The 19,530-nt window shown below is 39.7% G+C and overlaps 2 protein-coding genes across 2 annotated transcripts in view; both read left to right on the forward strand.

Moving 5' to 3' along the window:
* Positions 1-1,117: 1,117 nt before the first annotated feature.
* LOC308505779 (large ribosomal subunit protein uL16-like) lies at positions 1,118-1,765 on the forward strand (the record flags this gene model as incomplete). The annotated part of the gene is made up of 1 exon (XM_081068452.1): positions 1,118-1,765. One exon carries the CDS (start codon positions 1,118-1,120, stop codon positions 1,763-1,765), a length of 648 nt encoding a protein of 215 aa, XP_080924578.1.
* A 5,182-nt stretch (positions 1,766-6,947) lies between these two features.
* Positions 6,948-19,530, forward strand: part of EVA1A (eva-1 homolog A, regulator of programmed cell death) — a 64,719-nt gene continuing 52,136 nt past the window's right edge. The window contains exon 1 of the mRNA XM_081068270.1: positions 6,948-7,093. The gene's annotated coding sequence lies outside the window, so the exon portion shown is untranslated. The remainder of the gene's footprint in view (positions 7,094-19,530) is intronic.

Consider the following 19,530-nt stretch of genomic DNA (forward strand, 5'->3'; position numbering starts at 1 on the left):
GCTTGTGTCTTATGGCTCAGGGGAAATATTTTTGTAAGTTGCTCATGCACATGACAAATATGTGCCTTTGTAACTTCTCCTTGTGCAGGCCTTGCTGCAGGTGGACAGGAAAAATCCTGCTCATGAACCACTGTTTTTTGGGCCTTAGCAAGCAGCCTTAATTTCTCCTTTCTCTCTTCCTCACTTTCAGGGACTTAGGCTCCCTATTACTTCCTCCCACCTATGAGAATGGGAAAGGAACAAAAAGATCAACTCTGTATCTCAGTGAGTTTCAGTAGATATGTTATTTGATCCTGGGGTGACCCCTCACTATTAATATATACAATACCTATGTACCTAATATATACAATACCTACAATATCTTGGAAAAATTTAGTTCACATGTCACAGATGGGCCACTGTAATTAAAAGTAGAACTGGCATCTACATTTATGTTAACAGAGAAGGTGGGTGACCCCAGCTTCCATTAATCTTCTATCAGGAAATTTTCTTCATGAATGTTTGTATTAACTTTCTTATATGATGAGAAAAAGAGTGAACAAGGCTGAATAGTCTTCATGACTATACTTTGAGAGATACTCAAATAAGTTGAAGCAGAGAATTAATGTCTATTTTATTTAATGTCATCGAAAGAAGTTCACTGAACTTTGTTCTCAGGTCAAGAATTTTAGGAAATGAATATGCCTCTAGAGATCCCATTTATCAGGCTCTTGATGGCTCAGAGAATTTTACATTTTTGGTGAAAAGACATGACATTTGAACACATTAACCTTAAAACTGCAGGGGAAAAAAGTCAAGAGTACCTCAATTTACTGAAAGACGTGAACGTATTCAGATTCAAATTGGACATACTTTCCTTTATCAAACTACTCCAAGTTCAGAAAGAATACAAATATGTACAAATTGTAGATATTTCATAGAAATTAATTTAAAAGAAAGTCCCAGATATTTTAGTGCATATGATTCATTCCTTAGGTTTCTGTAGCCTCTCTCGGACTGGAAATTTCAGGATATTCAGAACTACAGAATATCACCATAAACAAGGGGACCGTTGGGGTTAAAGGTGTATTATATCGTCTTTCCCTTTGGTTGGGCCACTGAAGTTCCTGGTGTCACCATGGGCCGTCGCCCCGCCCAATGTGACCGTTATTGTAAGAACAAGCCGTACCTAAACCGTACTTGCTTCTGTCAAGGTGTCCCTGATATCAAGATCCGCATCTTTGACCTGGGGCGGAAGAAGGCAAAAGGGGATGAGTTCCCATTCTGTGGCCACACGATGTCAGATGACTATGAGCAGCTCTCTTCCAAAGCTCTGGAGGCTGCCCGTAATTGTGCCAATATGTACATGGTGAAAAGCTGTGGCAAAGATGGTTTTCAAATCCGAGTGCGGCTCCACCCTTTCCATGTCATCTGCATCAACAAGAGGTGGTCCTGTGCTGGGGCTGACAGACTTCAGACAGGTATGCTGGGTGCCTTTGGAAAGCCCCAGGGCACAGTGGCCAGGGTCCATATTGGCCAAGTCATCATGCCCATCTGCACCAAGCTGCAGAACAAGGAGCATGTGATTGAGGCTCTACGCAGGGCCAAGTTCAGGTGTCCTGGTAACCAGAAGATCTGCATGTCCAAGAAGTGGGGCTTTACTACGTTTAATGCAGATGAGTTTGAAGACATGGTGGCTAAAAAGTGGCTCATCCCAGATGGCTATGGGTTCAAATACATCCCTAATCGTGGCCCCTTGGACAAATGGCTGGTCCTATACTCATGAGTCTTGGCACTGGCCCCTCTTTACACCCACCAATAAACTATACTTCCTGTCTAAATAAAATAAAATAAAATAAAAGTATATTGTATCTACTGGTAAGATGTCATAATTCTGAAGTTTTGGAGACAGAGATATGCAGAGTAGACTACCCTATGAATATATTCCATAGGTTTGATAAAAACTTGGCCTGTTGATAACAGTTCTATAATTAATAGGTTTATCAAATGTTTTCTAGAAGCAACGTTTATTAAACTGTGTCTTGATTTTCTTTGGCATTAAAGCTAAAAAGCCCCTACTTCTGGCTTGCAAACAGACTGTCAGCAAAATTTGTGCACAGTCCACACACATATGTGGTCCATCACTGGAAAAATGAAATGTGCAGCTTGGATGTGGTGCCTTTGAAGGGTTGCGGATTCATGTCTGGTCTCTGCAACAGTTTCAATGTCCCTAAATACCTGAGGATGGTTGTGCAAGATGGGTGCAGGTGCTGGTATCATTTGTCCATATCCATGAGATGATGCTCTCTTTCATCTTTGTGCGTGAGATTCTGTTTTCAGCAGCATTGCGTAAGGAACCCTCATGGGGAGGAAATGACTCGCTCACACGAGGAAGGCTCTCTAGGATACAATGCAATCCCTGTATACTTGGTGTTTGGTATTTCGCCTGTGGCATTTCAGCTCCCTGACTTGGATTTTCTCTGCTCTGTATTTGACGGTTACATGAAGCATTTTTGATAATGAGACTTAAATCTTTGTTTTGGATAAATGCCATCCTTAAGTATATGTTTTTCAGCTTGGATCATTGCCACTCTTATTTTATGAACATTTGTTTGCACTAAAATGTAATTTTGGTTTTTTGTCCAAGGCCTGTGACAGAGTCTAATCCCTCCCCCTCTGGCTTTGTTTTCCCCTCCATATACAGGACACTCATCAGCAGTTGAAATATCTTTGGCACACTCTTCAATCTTGATGGCTTTCTTGCCTCTAAGCCATTTGTGACTGCTTGGAAGCACGTAGACAGTTTTGTTTTTTTGGTGTTTTTTTTTTTTTTTTCCCCAGCTCTAATGTGATTAAGCCATAGTTCATGTTCTTAAAAAAAATCCTTATGAGTTTGGTATTTTATGCTGCGCAATCTTCAGACTTTTATTCTCAGTCCTTGAACATTCTATAGCCAGACAAAGCCTGGGGGAGAGAGGAGAGATGTTGACCTCTAAACTGTTTACATAATAAAACTAGCTCAAATCTTTTATAAGGATTTTTAAATTATGAAAGTCATATATACATACCTACTACTGGAAGCAAGAAAATGGAGAAAAAGATAAAGAAGCTAATAACCAGAGAAAAATGTGTATTAGTTTTGTGTGTCTTTTTTTCCCTAATCTTTTCTATTTGGTTAAATTGTATAATCGCTTAATAGCAGTTAGGGTTACAACTCAGATTTATATCCAGCTTTTAAATTTCATATTACATCATAAACAGTTCCTCATGTTAATACCTACTTTATAAACATTTGTAATGGCTCCAAGACATTAAATCATAGAGATGTACCATAATTTAACAACTCCTATATTGTTGAACATTTTGTTTCCAAATTGTCGCAAGTGTGCATGATGATGTAATGATTATCTTTATGCATGTGGATTTTTAAAATTATTTTCTTAGGTTGGTAGTTTACTGCCTAGCACTAGACTCAAAACTCCAGAAGAAGTCTCACCAACAATATTTAAAGGAGAATGTTTAAAGGAGAAAAACAGGGAAATCTGAATAAACACTTTACATAACCACGGTATATTTAACAAAACTAAGAAATTGACGTAGGTAACATAATTGACTAAAGTATAGTCTTTTTCCAGTTTTCCACAGTTTTTTACTGATGTCTTTTTTCTGTTCTAGGTTGCAATCAAGGATACTATATTACATTTAGGATTACACTTTAGAACATGGTGACCGTTGCTTATTCAAAAAGGGGGCTGAGTTGTGTGTTTTCTGGGTCCTTGCTTAGCTCACAATGTCTTCCTCTTACCCTGACTCATAAATGGTAGCTTTGCTGTGGGTGGAATTTTTGAATCACAATTTTCCCCGTTTTCTCCCTTTAAATATTTGACTATAATTATCATGTTCCATATGCATTTCTTTTTCTTCAGTCTAATTATTCTGAGTCCCTCGAGTTTTTCTTCTATGATCTGGTTCCTCATGTGATCTGGCTTCTCGTGTGATATTTGGCAAGGCTTCACAACTCTGATTGCTTGCAGCTTGTCAGAACCTCATTGACAGTTATCTGTCTAGAACTGGATCAGCACTCAGGAAGTCTCACCAAAACAAATAATTAGATTGGTGCAAAAGTAACTGTGGTTTTTGCGATTATTTTTAACCTTTTAAACTGCAATTACTTTTGCACCAAACTAATACATTAGAATTTCCACTACCACTATCTACAACACTTGACTTTTTGACACAGCCCATGACTATATTTTCTTTAGCAGCTGTATCTCCTTGTTGGCTCACCCTAAATGTCTATTCAAATAAAATGTTAACACCAAATAAAAAGTATATATTAACGTGAGGAAATGCTGATGACGTAATATGAATTTGAATATTCCCTATTCAAATAAAACAAAGTATGTGGTTATGTATCTTATGCATTCTCAGCGGAGTGATTAGTGAAAATAATTTCTACCTAGCAATGGTTTGTGCTCTCCAAAGTTCAGTCATACCCAACAAAAATCTTATTCCTTAGTATTTTAATTTCTCTCAGGGAGAAATTAAATAAAATCAAAATGTTCTCCTTAGGGGAGGTGATAATAAAAGTTATACAGTTATTATCTTCAACAAAATACAGGTTGTGCCAATTCAATTCTATGGAGGCTTAAGTGCGTATTTTTTTTACTATGAATGGATCCAAACCATCAGTAAATAATAGACATATTAAATGAAGCAGCACCTTCACCCCACAAACATCTTGACTATCCTCAAGATTGACACACAGTTAGTGCCTTGGTACCATTATTCATAGATCAAGATTCTTCCTCATAGATAACATGATATCCTTTAAGTACAAAAATATTAATATGATATAATGATTCTGCTAAATGATTTAATAAAATAAGAACAGATTAGGGTTACTAGTATTTCCTTGGTTAATCGACTTAATAACCAAAATAAATGAAATCAGTCTGAAATAACTATTAAATCTTTCCCAGTCCCTAGTGCTTATTGCATTCTTTCACAAAGCTTATGGGTTTAAAAATTACATATAAATCATCATCATCATCGCTACTTTTTATTGAGCAATTGGTATGTGCAAGTTCAATGCTAAATGCCTTACATTCATTACCTATTTTAATGTTCACGAAAAATCCTGTGAGGTAGGTATTCGTAGCCCCATTTTTTTGTCATGGGTATTTCCTACTTCTGAGATCAAGGAGTGCCTGCAAATGAGATAGAAAGCAGTTGGAAGCTAACGAGGTTAGAGCGACTAATGGGAGGACAATGGAGTTATAAACTCTTCTCCCCTAAATGAGTCTTGTCCAAATGTTTAAATTAACAATTAAAAAGGAAGGAAAGATAAAAATGAAGGGAGGGAGGCAGTTCATTAGATGACTACTTTTAGGAATATTGATGATTTCTATAACAAAAGGTATTTAAAAAATATTAAAAAGGAAACTATGTGCTAAAAAAAATCCTAAATTTACAGAAAAGGAACCTGAGGCTCAGGAATGTTAAGTAAATTTTCAAGATTATATTTCTCTTAAAAGGTGAAGCTGGCCCTTCCAGGCCTGCCTGATTCAAAACTAATGTGAACATTGCCTCCCATTCATATTTTCATAGTCACTTATACATTCTAAAATCCATCTGATTGATATAAACCCTGGGATCCACATTTTTTCCTGTTTGAAGACTCGGATATTATTTTATCTATCTCGACTTTGGTCTGATTTCTTGGAAATTACTGACTTCTTCCTTGATCATATTCTGCATGTTCCCTCAGCAAACTAGCAGGGTGTGGATTTGGGCCTGGAGAATTAACTTCATTTAATTGGAACCCACTTACCATTGCCAACACAATTAGGGTGAGAATTTAGTATAGAAAAAGTTTAGGAACCAGTTAGGTTAGGTAATGAAATCCCGTGGGGCTCACCATTTGCTAGGAAAAAACCCTCCTTCCTTATTGAGCCTGGCTCTGCGGGAAATCTGCCATGTGAATGCATGTTCTCGTTTCAGAGTTAACATGGCTGCAAATTTTATGAACCACTTGGCTCTTTCCTCTGTGCAACACTGGTCAGCTTTTCCTAAGTTTCACCTATGGGTTGAGCTGGCTATGGTCAACATGTGAGCTAGGTAGGCTCTGTCAACAAGAAGACTCCTTTAAGGGAGCTGAAGTTGACAGGTTGGTGGCATTCAGCACGGCTCTTGCAGGATATGGAGCGCCCTGACCCATCAGGGTCACTGATTCCATTATGATTGTTTTCTCTTAGGACCTCTGGGGCTTCTAGGCGATCCCAGCCTAAGTGTTTGTCGCCATTCTGTTTGACTCTCTGTGCATCTTAAAACTGAAAAACTTCTGAGATCAAGGAGTGCCTACAAATGAGATAGAAAGCAGTTGGAAGCTAATGAGATTAGAGTGACTTTGATGGATTCACATGCTCTGAAAGAAATAGCTCTTTGATTTTTTTTGACATTTTACTTCCTGTTTAAAGATTTTTTATTAAAATATAGCTAACAGAATATTATGTTAGTTTCCATAGTGTACACCATAGTTATTCAACATTTACATACTTAAAGAAGTAATCACCATGATAAATCCAGCAACCATCTCACACCATACCATGCTATCACAATATTATTGAATACATTCACTCTGCTATATATTACATTACCATGACTTATTTGTTTTATTCTTGGAAATTTGAATCTCTTAGTCTCCTTCATCTTTCCCCCCTTTTTACTTTTTCAATTACAGTTGATATTCAACATTATTTTATATTAATTTCAGGTGTATAGCATAGTGGTTAGACAGTTATATAATTTATTCAGTGATCCCCCTGACTAGTTGTGGGGACAGAGTCCCAGAGAGCAGTTTCCAGGCTCTCGGCCTCATGTGGAAATGTGCTGACTTGGGTAGTAGATGGTCATCAACTGTAACTAATTGGCCATCAGCTGTAACCAGTGAGCCATTGGCCACTGATATAACTGCTGTGGCTGAGCTAGCAAGCATGGATTGCAGTTAGCAAGGGGTTGGTTTGTTGGTAGGCAGAAAAGCGGACGGCGGATTGCGAATCATGTGACTCCTGCTTCCTGTGTCTCCAACCCAGCCGCCAACGAGACTATAGTGGTATGAACCCCTTATCCATGGCTCCGTTGGTGTTCCTTTTTGGCCTCACCATATCCTGCTTTCTGGTGCAGGGAGCGGGACCAGAGACCTTGCATGACACTAGTTTAGTACCCACCTGGCACAAACATAGTTATTACCATATTATTGACTATATTCCCTGTGCTCTACTTTATATCCCCATGACTATTTTGTAACTATGAAATTGTACTTCTTAATCTCTTCACCTTTTTCACCCCGCCCCCCAATTCCCGTCCCATCTATCACCCCAATAAATTTAGTACCCATCTGGCACCATATAGTTATTACAATACTACTGACTATATTCCTTATGCTATACCCTCCATCCCCATAACTGCCTTGTAACAACCAATTGTACTTCTTAATCCCTTTTCACTCACCTTTCTAACCCCCTCCCATCTGGCAATCATCAAAATGTTCTCAGTATCTATGAGTATTTTTCTGATTTGTTTGTTTTGTTCTTCAGATTCCACATAAGTGAAATCACATTGCATTTGTCTTTCTCTGTCTGATATACTCCACTCAGCACAACACGCTCCAGGTTCATCCATGCCCCCACCAATGGCAAGAACCCATGGCCGAGCAATACTCCATTGTATATATGTACTACCTCTTCTTTATCCATTTATCCATCGTGGACACCCATGCTGCCTCCACAGTTTGGCCATTGTAAACAATGCTGTAATGAACATATGGATGCTGCTATCCCCTCGAAGCAGCATATTACGTTTCTTCGTATAAATACCCTAAAGTGGGATTACTAGGTCCTTCATTGTTGCTTGTTATAGCCTTTGTTTTAAAGTCTATTTTGTCTAGTATAAGTTTTGCTACACCAGCTTTTGTTTTTGTTTTCACTGAATTCCTTGAGCATCTTTATACCATTGTTTTGACCTCTGTCTCTGGTAGGTTGCTTACCTCAATTTCCTTTAGTTCTTTTTCTGGATTTTTCTCCTGTTCTTTCATTTGGGATGCATTTCTTTGTTTTCTTATTTTGTCTTCCTCTCTGTGTTTATCTCTATGTGTTAGGTGGATCTGCTATGTCTCCCAGTCTTGACCAGGTGGCCTTATGTAGTAGGTGTCCTATGGGGCCCAGTGGCACATACTCCCTGGTCACCTGAGCCAGGTGCTCCAGGAATGTCCCTTGTGTGGGCTGTGTGTACCCTCCTGTTATAGTTGAGCTTTGATTGATATTGACATATCAGTGGGTCAGATTAACTCTCAGGCTGACTGGTTGTGGGGTTTGGCCACATCCATAGCTTATAGGCTGCTGTGCAGAGGACTTACCCCACTGAGTGGGATTTGCCCCAGTGAGCTCTTTGTGTATGCCACTTGTGAGGCTAATTGGAAGGTGCTCTGCTGTGTTCTGAAGCAAAGTACCAAGTATGTTGGTTCTGGTGCCTCTTGGGAGAGGCTCTTGTGCAGGCCCAGGTCAGCCACTGTCTGTGACTGGTGGGGGGCTACCTGGTAGGAGCTACTAAGTGATGCACAGTTGTTTGATACCTGTGCTAAGCCTAGAGGCACGTGGGAGAGGTCACATTGCAAACTGAGGACAGCTGCTACCAGTGCCAGGCCTGGGGTAACTCTGCAAAAAAGGCAGGAAACCCAGAGGCCTGCTGCCACCTGCCGGATCCCTTAAGGTTTAGCCACTCACTGATAAAGCCTCATGTGGTACATGAGGCAGGGTCTCAGGGAGTCACTAGAGTAGGAAGAGTTGTGGTCACCAGGTTAATGTAGACTCTGGTTTGGTGCCAGTGCTGATCCTGGAGTGGCTCAGCAAAAGTCTCAAAGCACACCAAGGCCAGTGCCTACTTGGGGCCCATGGACTCTGATACCTTTCCAAGAAAGAGTGCAATGTGGGCAGAGCTGTCTGCTCCCTGGAAAGTGCCTTCAGCAGTGTGAGAGTTGGGTGGGGCGAGGTCCCAGTGAGTCAGCAACGCAGAGCAGCAGAGCTCACTAGGCCAATTAGATTCAGATTTGGCCTGTAGGGGCGGGCTCAACATAGGAAAGATGACACCCACCTGCAGGCTGCACAGGGAAAGGACCCCGCATCGGGAAAATGCCAACTGTCCTCCAGTCCTCCTCCTGAAGTCACACACCTCAGTCTGCCCTCTGTATGTCTCTGAGGCCCCCCAAGTCACTCTCCCTCCGCTGGAACTCAAGGTGAGTGCCTACAAGTGAGTAAGTCTCTTTGTGGGCCATTTAAGAGGAAGTTTGGGTTTCCCGCAGCCTTCTGTCCCACCCGAATGGTCAGAATCCCCACTTTTCTCATAGCCAGATGTTGTGGTGGCTCCTCTTCCCAGCACTAGTTCTCCAAGCTGGGGAGCATGATGTGTGGGGCTGGGGTCCCTTTCTCCTCTAGTGGGAACCTCCACAGCTGAGATATCCCTCCTGATTCTCAACGGCCACAAGAAGGTTTGGGGCCTGTTCTGCATCTCCACGCCTTCTACCAGTCTCGACGTGGCTTCTTCTTTATATTTTTAGTTATGACTTCTGTTTGGCAAGACTTCAGATGGTTCTCCAAGTTGATCGTTCTATAATTTAGTTGTAATTTTAATGTGTTCATGAAAGTATGCAAGCACAGTGTTCATCTATTCCGCCATCTAGGATCTCTAGAAACTCTCTATTATTCATATTTTGTTATTTTTTTCATCTTAAAGAAGTTCCTCTAACATTCTTTATAATGTTAGTTTGATGGTGATGAAGTACTTTAGCTTTTACTTTTCTGGGAAGCTCTTTATCTGTCCTTCAATTCTAAATGATAGCTTTGCTGGATAGTGTAATCTTGGTTGTAGGTCCTCACTTTTCATCACTTAGAATATTTTGTGCCAATCTCTTCTGGCAAAGTTTCTATTGAGAAATCAGCTGATAGTTTCCAACAAGGGATCACCCATAACACTAACTGCTTTTCTCTTGCTGCTTTTAAAATCCTTTGTCTTTAACCTTTGGCATTTTAATTATGTGTCTTGGTGTTAGGCCTCTTTGGGTTTATCTTGTTTGGAGTCTCTGCACTTCCTGGACTTGTATATTTATTTCCTTCACCATGTTAGGGAAGTTTTTCATCACTACTTCTTCAAATAGGTTTCCAATTCCTTACTATCTCCTTTCTCCTTCTGATACCCCTATGATGTGAATGTTGGTACTTTTGTTGTCCCAAAGGCCCCTTGATCCATCCTCATTTTTTGGATTCTTTTTTTTGTTGTTGTTCTGTTTGGGTGTTTTCTGCTACCTTATTTTCTAAATTGCTGATTTGATCCTCTGCTTCTTCAAATCTGTTGACTCCCTTTAATGGAGTCTTCATTTCAGTTATTGTATTCTTTAGTTCTGACTGGTTCTTAATTATGCTTTTTAAAAAAGATTTTATTGGGAAAGGGTAACAGGACTTTACTGGGGAATAATGTGTACTTCCAGGACTTTTTCCAAGTCAAGTTGTTGTCATTTCAATCTTGTGGAGGGTACAGCTCAGCTCCAGGTCCAGTTGCTGTGTCTAGTTGCAGGGGGCACAGCCCACCATCTCTTGTGGGAGTCAAACCAGCAACCTTATGGTTGAGAGAATGTGCTCCAACTGAGCCATCCAGGAGGCAGCTCAGCTCAAGGTGCCCTATTCAATCTTAGTTGCAGGGGGAAGAGCCCACCATCCTTTGTGGGAGTCGAGGAATCGAACCAGCAACCTTGTGGTTGGGAACCCACTGGCCCATGTGGGAATCAAACCGGCAGCCTTCGGAGTTAGGAGCATGGAGCTCCAACCGCCTGAGCCACCAGGCCGACCCTCTTAATTATATTTTCAATTTCCATTTTTATGTTTCCTATCTCTTTGTTGAAGTTCTTCCTGAGATCATTGAGGCTCCTTATAACCAGTGTTTTGAACTCCATGTCTGGTAGATTGCTTGTCTCAACTTTGTTTAGTTCTTTTTCTAGACCTTTGTTCTCTTTTTTCTTTTGAGACATGTTACTTTGTCTCCAGTTTTGGCTGCCTCCTTGTGTTTGTTTCTATGTGTTAGGTAGAACTGCTATGTCTCCTGGGTTAGTAGAGAGGCCTTCTGTAGTACATGTACTGTGGGGCCCAGTGGTGCAATCTCCCTGGTCACCTGAGCTGGCTGCTCCAGTTGTCTCACATATATGGATTGTGTGTGCCCTCCTGTTGTATTAATAGTTGAGCCTCAGTTGCTGTTTGCATGTCAATGGGAGGGATTGATCCTCAGGCTGATTGATTGTGAGGACTGGCCATGACTACAGTGGAGAAGCTGTTGTGCATGCGCTCAAATCTAGAGCAAAATTTGCTTTAGCAGGGCTCTGGTGCCTTTCCAGTCTGTCCTTTGGGTGTGTCATACTTGGAAGTGGCCAGGTGGTGCCCTGGCATTGTTGGAATCTGGCCACGAGGCATGTCATCCCCAGGGCCTCCTGGAAGGGGCCCTGCCATAGGTCAAGTTTAGCCACTGTCTGGGCCTTTCCCTGGGGCCATCTTGTATGAACCACAAAGCATTCACCAGATGGCCACCACTCACACTGGCCTTGGAGGTGCCGCAAGAGGCCAAGCCACAAACCAGGTCGGCTGCTGCTAGTGTTAGGCTTGAAGCTGCTCAGCAAGAGGTATAGGGCATGCCAAAGCCAGATGCTGCTTGTTTGGGTTTTGTGAATCTTTGAGAGATTTTAGGAAAGTCTGAAGCATGAGTCCAGACAGGCTGTTTGTATGGAATAGCCACTTGGGTGTGCCCAAAAGTTGAATGGGGCGGGGTCTCAGGGAATCAGCAGGGCAGAGTGACTGGTTTTATCCAAGCTGATAGAGACTCAGATATAGCAGCTGCCTTGCTCTTTGATTTTTTAATTGGGGAAAGAGTACAAAAGAACTACATACAATAAACATCAATGCACCCAAATCCAAAAATAAATGAATGTCAACATTTTATCATATATGTTTTAGCTTCTTTTTAAATAAATAAAACATTACAATAAATTTTAACTCTACTTTGCTCACATCCCCAATTTCATTCCCCTCCTTCCATCCCCAGAAGAAAGGACTATCATGAATCTGTCACATAAAAGCTTAAATACATATATTTCTACAAACAATATATAATTGATTTTGTAAAATGTACATAAATGGTATCATATGGTACATAATGTTATGTGACTTTTTCCATTCAACATTATGTTGTTAAACTTTTTTCAATACATTGAAAAAAGACAGTTCAGTCATTTAAATTGTGTTATGATTGCTTCCATATCTTGGCTGCTGTAAATAATGCTACAATGAAAATAGGGATGCATGTATCTTTTCAAATTAACTATATAGAAAAAAAGGTTTTTTAATTTAAAAAATATATTGTGTTATGATACTCTATCATATGTATTTGCCAATACTTATCTGTTTCCTTTTGATGAATATTTGGACTATCTACAATATTTCTTTATTACAAACACAGCTCTCCTCTAGAACATAGGTTTGAGATTTCATCCGAGGTGCTAATGTAGAGTTGGAAGTGCTGGGTTTTCAACTTTCGGTTTCCAGTTATTATCCAAAGTGGTGAAACTAAATTGTACTTGTATTTGACAATCCCTGCTTTCCTTTATCTTGGCCAACAGGACTATGTCATACTTTCAACTTTTGTCCTGTTGAGACATGTTAAATCGAAGCTCAGTGTTTTTATGTTTTCCTGCTACTAGCATTTTCATATACTAATCATCCGTTTGTGTTCTTCTGTGACTATAGGGAAGAAACACTTGTCCCTCAATAAAATGACATTTATTGTACTGAAGATTTAGTTTAAATATAGTTAAATTAATCAAGCCTTTATGATTTCTGCTTTTTGTATCTTGTTTAGGAGTTGTTTCCCTTTCCAAGTGCATATAGATATTGTTATTTTTTTCAATCAATCTGGAGTTTATTTTTTGAGTGGTGTAAGGTAGAGATCCCACGATATTTTTCAGCTATGGAAATTTTAATATGGAAATCAAATTGTCTCAGTTTCACTTATTAAATAGTTTGTCTTTGCCCCAATGATTACAATGCCTCATCTACTTTATACCAAAGACTCATTTATACTTGGGTCTATTTCTGGGCTGTTCAGTCTATTCCATTGATCAATTTGTCCATATCTGGGCTGTTATCATCTTACTATCTAACTTGCTATCTTACTTTATAGTAAGCCCATATACCTTATAGAGTAAATTCTTTGTATCAGAATTACCTTGGCTACATCTTGGCCTCTTTCTTCCATGTGCAACTTAGAATCAATTTATCTACTTAATGAAAATGCCTATTGAGATTTTGATTAGAATTGCATAGAATTAATAGGTTCATTTGATAAGAATATTATATAAAATATCTTCCATTTCTTCCTTCAAATTCACCCTTTTTAAAGAAGTAAAACATTACAATAAAGTTAAATTTTCCCTTTCTCTCTTACTCTATTGTGCTGCAAGGATGATTTTTCTCTCCACTGTCTTTCTGGACCTGAGTTTCTTGATCTGTAATATGGGGATAACAGGAACTATTATAGAATTGTTATAAGGAATTAATGTATTTGGCACATAGTAAGCCCTATATAATAGGCTATTAAATAAATGAATACACTATCCAAAGTGTTGAGAGACAGAATAATATCCATAAAAAAGAACAAGAAATTATGAAATTAAAACAATTTAGATGTGAATCCTGGACATGGAAAAATCTTGACATAATGTAAAAAAAAGGAAACAGAAATCTTAAAAAAGTCAGAATATTCTTCAAAATTTAAAATACAAATCAATACATAGAATAAACTCTAGATAATTGATGAACCAGGATATAAAATAGTAGAAATCACACAGAAAGTTATAGAACTAAAGCAATAAAAAATATGAATGCAATGACATGGAAGGCAGGCAAAAAGTTTCCAATACAAATTACATAGGAAATAAAATAAGGAAATGACAGAAAATCAATATTAGAAGCAATAATAACAGACTGTCAGAACTATAGAAAAACATGAGTTTTAAGATTAGAAGAACATACAAGGTACTAAGCAGGATTAAATAAACTCACAAGTAAACTTATTAATGGGAACTCTAGAACATAAAGGATAAGTAAAAATTGTTAAAATTTAATAGAGAGAAAAGTAAGAACAATTATATTGACAAAAGGTATTTCATTAGTAATGAAATGCCAGAAGACAGAATAATATCTTCAAAGTTATGAAGGAATATCACTGTCAATTTAGAATTCTACATCCAATGAAATTATTGTGCAAGGGGGGAAATAAAGGTATTTTCAGAAATATAGAAAATATGAGCATCTACCTTTTGTAGATCCTTGAAGAGAGAGTTACTAAAGGATATACTTTAGCAAGAAGAGAAGTACATTCATAGAGAAGAAATAGGATGTAAGAAAAAAGGCAGGATAGTAAAATATATTGGTAAATCTGATGAAATAATTTGGGGGCCTTAAAAGATAAAACTAATATAAGGAAGGGTGGGCTTCTGTGAGGAGATAATATACATAAGGCTTTTCTCTACTTTAGGATGGCAATTGGTGACAACACTTATAATAGGGCCAGAGACACTCCACGTTAACAAGCCATAGACCTAGATATGGTCTCAGTTTTTAGTAAGCTTTCATGGGGTGATCCCAGCTCTGGTCTCTTGTCAGGCACAGAGTGCTTTTGAGTCCCATCACCCTTGAGGAGTTGAAATCCTTTGTCTGAATCAGCTCCAGCTACTATATTAAAATACCAAAGTCTGGGTGGTTTAAACAACATACACTTTTTTCTCACAGTCATGCAGGCGGGGAAATCCAAGATCAAAGTGCCTAAAGAGTTAGTTCTTGTGGAGGACTTGCTTCCTGGATCACAGATGGCCACCATCTCACTGTATGCTCACATAACTTCTTTATGTGCCCCTGGAGAGAGAGAGAGAGAGAGAGAGAGAGAGAGAGAGAGAGAGCTCTGTTCTTCTCCCTCTTCTTGTAGACACTAATCCCATCATGAGATTCCACTGTCACAGCCTCATCTAAACCTAGTTATCTCCCCAAAGTTCCACCTCCCAATATCATCATATAGGAGATTAGGGCTCCACCATATGAATTTTGTGGGGACACCAACATTCAGTCCATAACATCCTTAAAGAAGTAGAATTATAACCCTCTCTGCCCATTTCTGGATCCATAGATTCATGACTTCAGCCCCTGTTCATTACTATCCCATTTGTGGAAATGTTTATCTTGTGAGCATGTCTTATCTGACTTAAAATTTTTTAAGCTGTTTATTATTATCTTTGGAGCAAAAGGGCGAATTTCAAGCCAAAATACATAGTATCATATATGTTTTATTGACTGAAAGCCCCCCAAAGACTGGGCTGAATCATCTGTGGTTAGCTCAGCATCACTACTACCTGCTTCCATAGACTTCCTACATCATCGAGGAGAGACCAAGAGTTACATTTCTCAGAATCCCCCTTTTCTCTATGATCCTCAGGTAGTGTCAGTCAATGAGAGGCATTAGCATGGAATTGGAAGGCAGGTGTATAGGAGAAACCACTCTCTCTGGAAGCAGATGTGAGGTTCTCAGCAGGTTCAGGGTGCTCTCTAGTGAATGATCCTTTGGTACTGTATGCACCTGAGATAGCCAGTGGTAGCCTCTAGAGAATCTCTCACTTCAGAGTTGCTGGTTGGGATGGTTGGTAGGAATTTCTCAAAGTTTTCTGATATTTGATGCAGCTTTCAAGCGAGCTTTTCAGAACCTCTTATGATGGTGATACAAGCTGAGATCATTACAAATAGTTTCCTTGACCTCTTTGCTCATAGTCCTGCAAACAGATGTGAAAGCCTCAAATATTCTTTTTGAAAGCCTTTAGTACTTGGAGTAGATTGAGGAATATGGTAGCTAGCCTTCAAGATGGCCCCCAATGATTGCTTTCTCCTGGTATTCATGAATTTGTGGAGTACCTTCCCAGACTTAGTCAGGATGGCCATGTGTAACCCATAGAATAAGGTGAAAGAAATGGTGTGTGACTTCTGAAGCTAGATCATAAAAGGCTTCTGCCTTGGGTTTTTGAAAGGAACACTGTGTGTATGGGGAGGGAATCCCAGTTTTTAAGTCATGAGGACACTCAAATAGCCTGCTGGAGAGGCCCACCTAATGATGAACTGAGGCCCCCCACCAACAACCAGTATCAACTTGCCAGGCATGTGAGTGAGCTGCCTTGGAGTTGACCCTTCAGTTCCAGGCAATTCTTCAGATGACTTAATCTCCAGTTGATCTCCTGAGATATCCCAAGCTAGAATTTGCCAGTTGAACCACTTCCAAATTCCTGGCCCACAGAAACCATGACAGATAGTAAATTATTATTGTTGTCATAAACTTCTAAGTTTTTTTCCCCTTTGGTGTGGAGGAGGAATTATTCAGAAAGAGATAATACAGTGGCTTCTACTTTCCTACCAAACCTTCATTAAAATTTTTAATTCTTATTCTTTCCAAATTATCTTATGTACCTACACAGTCACTGAATAAAGTGAATTAAACCCATTGCCATTTTCTTGCCTGGAATTATTTGACAAGTCCAGGCAGCTTGTGTTTTGCAAACTGGTTGCCAATTTCCAGCTGGAAGGCTTGCTTGTATCTCCCAAGATTATCAGCAAGCCAATTGCTTCTTCTCCTTGCAGAAAGAAGATGACAGGTTTGAGAGTGGTCAGAATATAACTGGTTGAATCCCATTTCTAATATTTTCTGGTTATATTATCTTGAGCAAATTTCTAAAGCTTTCTAACTTTTAGTTTTCTTGACTATTAAATGTGAAAATTAGTACCGTGTTTCCCTGAAAATAAGACCTAGCCAGACAATCAGCTCTAATGCATCTTTGGCGCAAAAATTAATATATGACCCAGTATTATTATATTATGTTATGTTATGTTATGTTATGTTATGTTATATTATGTCCAAATGTTATATTATGTTGTATTATGTCCAATTTTTGCTCCAAAAGACGCATTACAGCTGATTGTCCAGCTAGGTCTTATTTTCGTGGAAACATGGTATGCAGCACAAAGGTTTATAAGTGGGTTAAAATTTAAAAATATATTAAAAACTTACAACACAGTGTCTGGCACTGTGTAATCATTGATAGTAAATGATAGTAATCATTTACTAATGGTTTCCATGATGATGATGATGATGGTGACAAAGTGTAGACTTTGGTGTTTGGCACTCAAGGACTCCCACAAGTTCCTTCCTATTTCAATTATCTCTTGGTGCATAACATACTACTCCCAGGACCACTTTATTGTCTTTTACAATTCTGTGAGTTGACTGGGATCAGCTGAGTGGATCTTCTGCTCCATATGGTATCAACTGCAGTCATCTAGGGGTTTGACTGGGTTGGAAAATGCAAGATGGCTCACTCACATGGCTGGTCTTAACACTGCCTGTTGGCTGAGAACTCAGCTGAGGCTTTGATCAAAGAGCCTACACACGGCCTCTCTATATGGCCTGGGCTTCTCACAGCATGGTGGCTGAATTCAAAGAGGCAGAGTTTAAAGAGCAAAAGTTCTAAGAAGCAGGAAGTAAAAGTTACTGATTCTCTTAAAGGCTTGGTACAAAACTGGTACGGCATTATTTCTGCTATGTTCTATTTGTTAATCAGTCATGGAACCAGCCCAGATTCAAGAATAGGAGAAGTAAAGTCTACCTCTCAATAAGTACAGTGACAAAGAATTTGCCATCATTTCAATCTACCACAGTCCCCAATTTCCCCTTCAAATGTTTCCCAAAATAGCCCTATGGGGATCCTATGAAACAAAATAAGTCTACTAGCTTTTCCAAAATATGTCTGGTTGTTCCTTGCCTCTTTGTCCAGAGCCAGCCCACCCTCCTCCATAAAGCTTCCCTTAGATACCAGTCGAACTGACTGCCAGCATTGGCCATTGACCAGTGCCTCCTGTTCAGTTTTATTTATGACAACACACGTAACTGTTACTTGACACCTTCCACACTTGATTAGCTATTTTTTGTGTAGTTTCCCATTGAGTGGGTTTTATATGTCTTGGTTTTCTGCATAAGCCTGGTACTGGTCTTACCAATAATCAGCGCTTAGTAAGTATTTTCTGATTTAAATGATATGCTGTGGGGAGGCAGTGGTGGGAGGCAACTGGCATTTATTGAACACAGAGTCAAGTACGATGCTAAACTGACATGTATTATTTCATGTATTTTTGATGACCATCCTATAATAATCATTCCCATCTGACAGATGAGGAAACAGAGTACTTACCTTGCCTGACTTCACAACTAGTCAGTGAAAGAACCAGAACTAAATGCAGGTCTATTTAATGCCAAGGCCCTATCTTTCCTTGGTATTGTCTTGCCTGCAACTGCCTTGGAATGAAGCTATCTGGAAAAGAGGGGAAAACTACGTAACTAAAGGCTGTGGTTTCTAGAGCATTTGAACGAGAAAGTCCCCAGGGTGAGGGCATGCTCACTTCAGCCTCGCTGAGTGCAGGCATTTACCACCACCTTGAACCAGAGCTAAACATTAACCCACTCGAGCTCTGCTTTTTCTTTCCAACTCCCATGGCTTCCAGTAGCTTTGGTCATAGATCCTCTCCATTATTGTTTCCTTTTGAACGGCTTCTGGGCATCATGTTTGGAAACACTGTGGCATATTTGTGGTGATTCAACTTCACTGAAATGTCTAGATCACCACCACCCCCCCGCGCCCCCTCCCCGCTCTCCACAGGCCCCATGGCTCCAGCACTGCCCAGGAGCCCTATTTATGCTTCCATTTGAGGAATCTCAAGAGAGTGCTTGTGGCTCCTTCTCCCCAGCATTGGAGGGGAGCAAAATTGCTGGCCAGGCATTTCCAGAGGGTTTCAAGGGGATCAAAGAGAAAAAAGCAAACACTGAAGAAAAATGTGCTATTTATTCTTGGAATAAAGTTACATTGGCAGCTTTCTCCTCTCCAGTAATACTTGTTTTCCTGAAGGGATTACACACGCGTTTGCTTCCTCCCATAGGATCTAACCACTGCTCAGCTTATGACCTGCAACTTCTATCTCACCGCCCCTTCCCACCAGGCTTTCAGTTTTCTCACAGGCTGGGCAAAAATTAAACAGATGAAAATCATCTATGAGAGAAAGTGGGTTAGTGCAGCTGCTGCAAATGCCCATGCCAGCAATCCAAGTTAGCAGCTCAGATAAACTCAGCCATGTGAGTGGCATTCCTGGGCCACAGACAGAAGGATCCCAGAGATATTAGGCCTCCCTCCCTGGGAAGGAATGAGAGACTAAGGAAGGCTGAGTGAAGAGGGCTGCCAGGAGGAGGTGTCTTTCTTTGGGAGAGCAATTTGATTCATATTTTTTCATGGACATTAGTACTTTTAATTAAGTAATTGAACAAATTCATTGAAGGTTATGGGGCAGACTAGTTTACTGAGATACTCTTTTGTGTCTTGTT

The sequence above is a fragment of the Rhinolophus hipposideros genome, assembly GCF_964194185.1.
Source record: "Rhinolophus hipposideros genome assembly, chromosome: 12".
NCBI lineage: Eukaryota > Metazoa > Chordata > Mammalia > Chiroptera > Rhinolophidae > Rhinolophus > Rhinolophus hipposideros.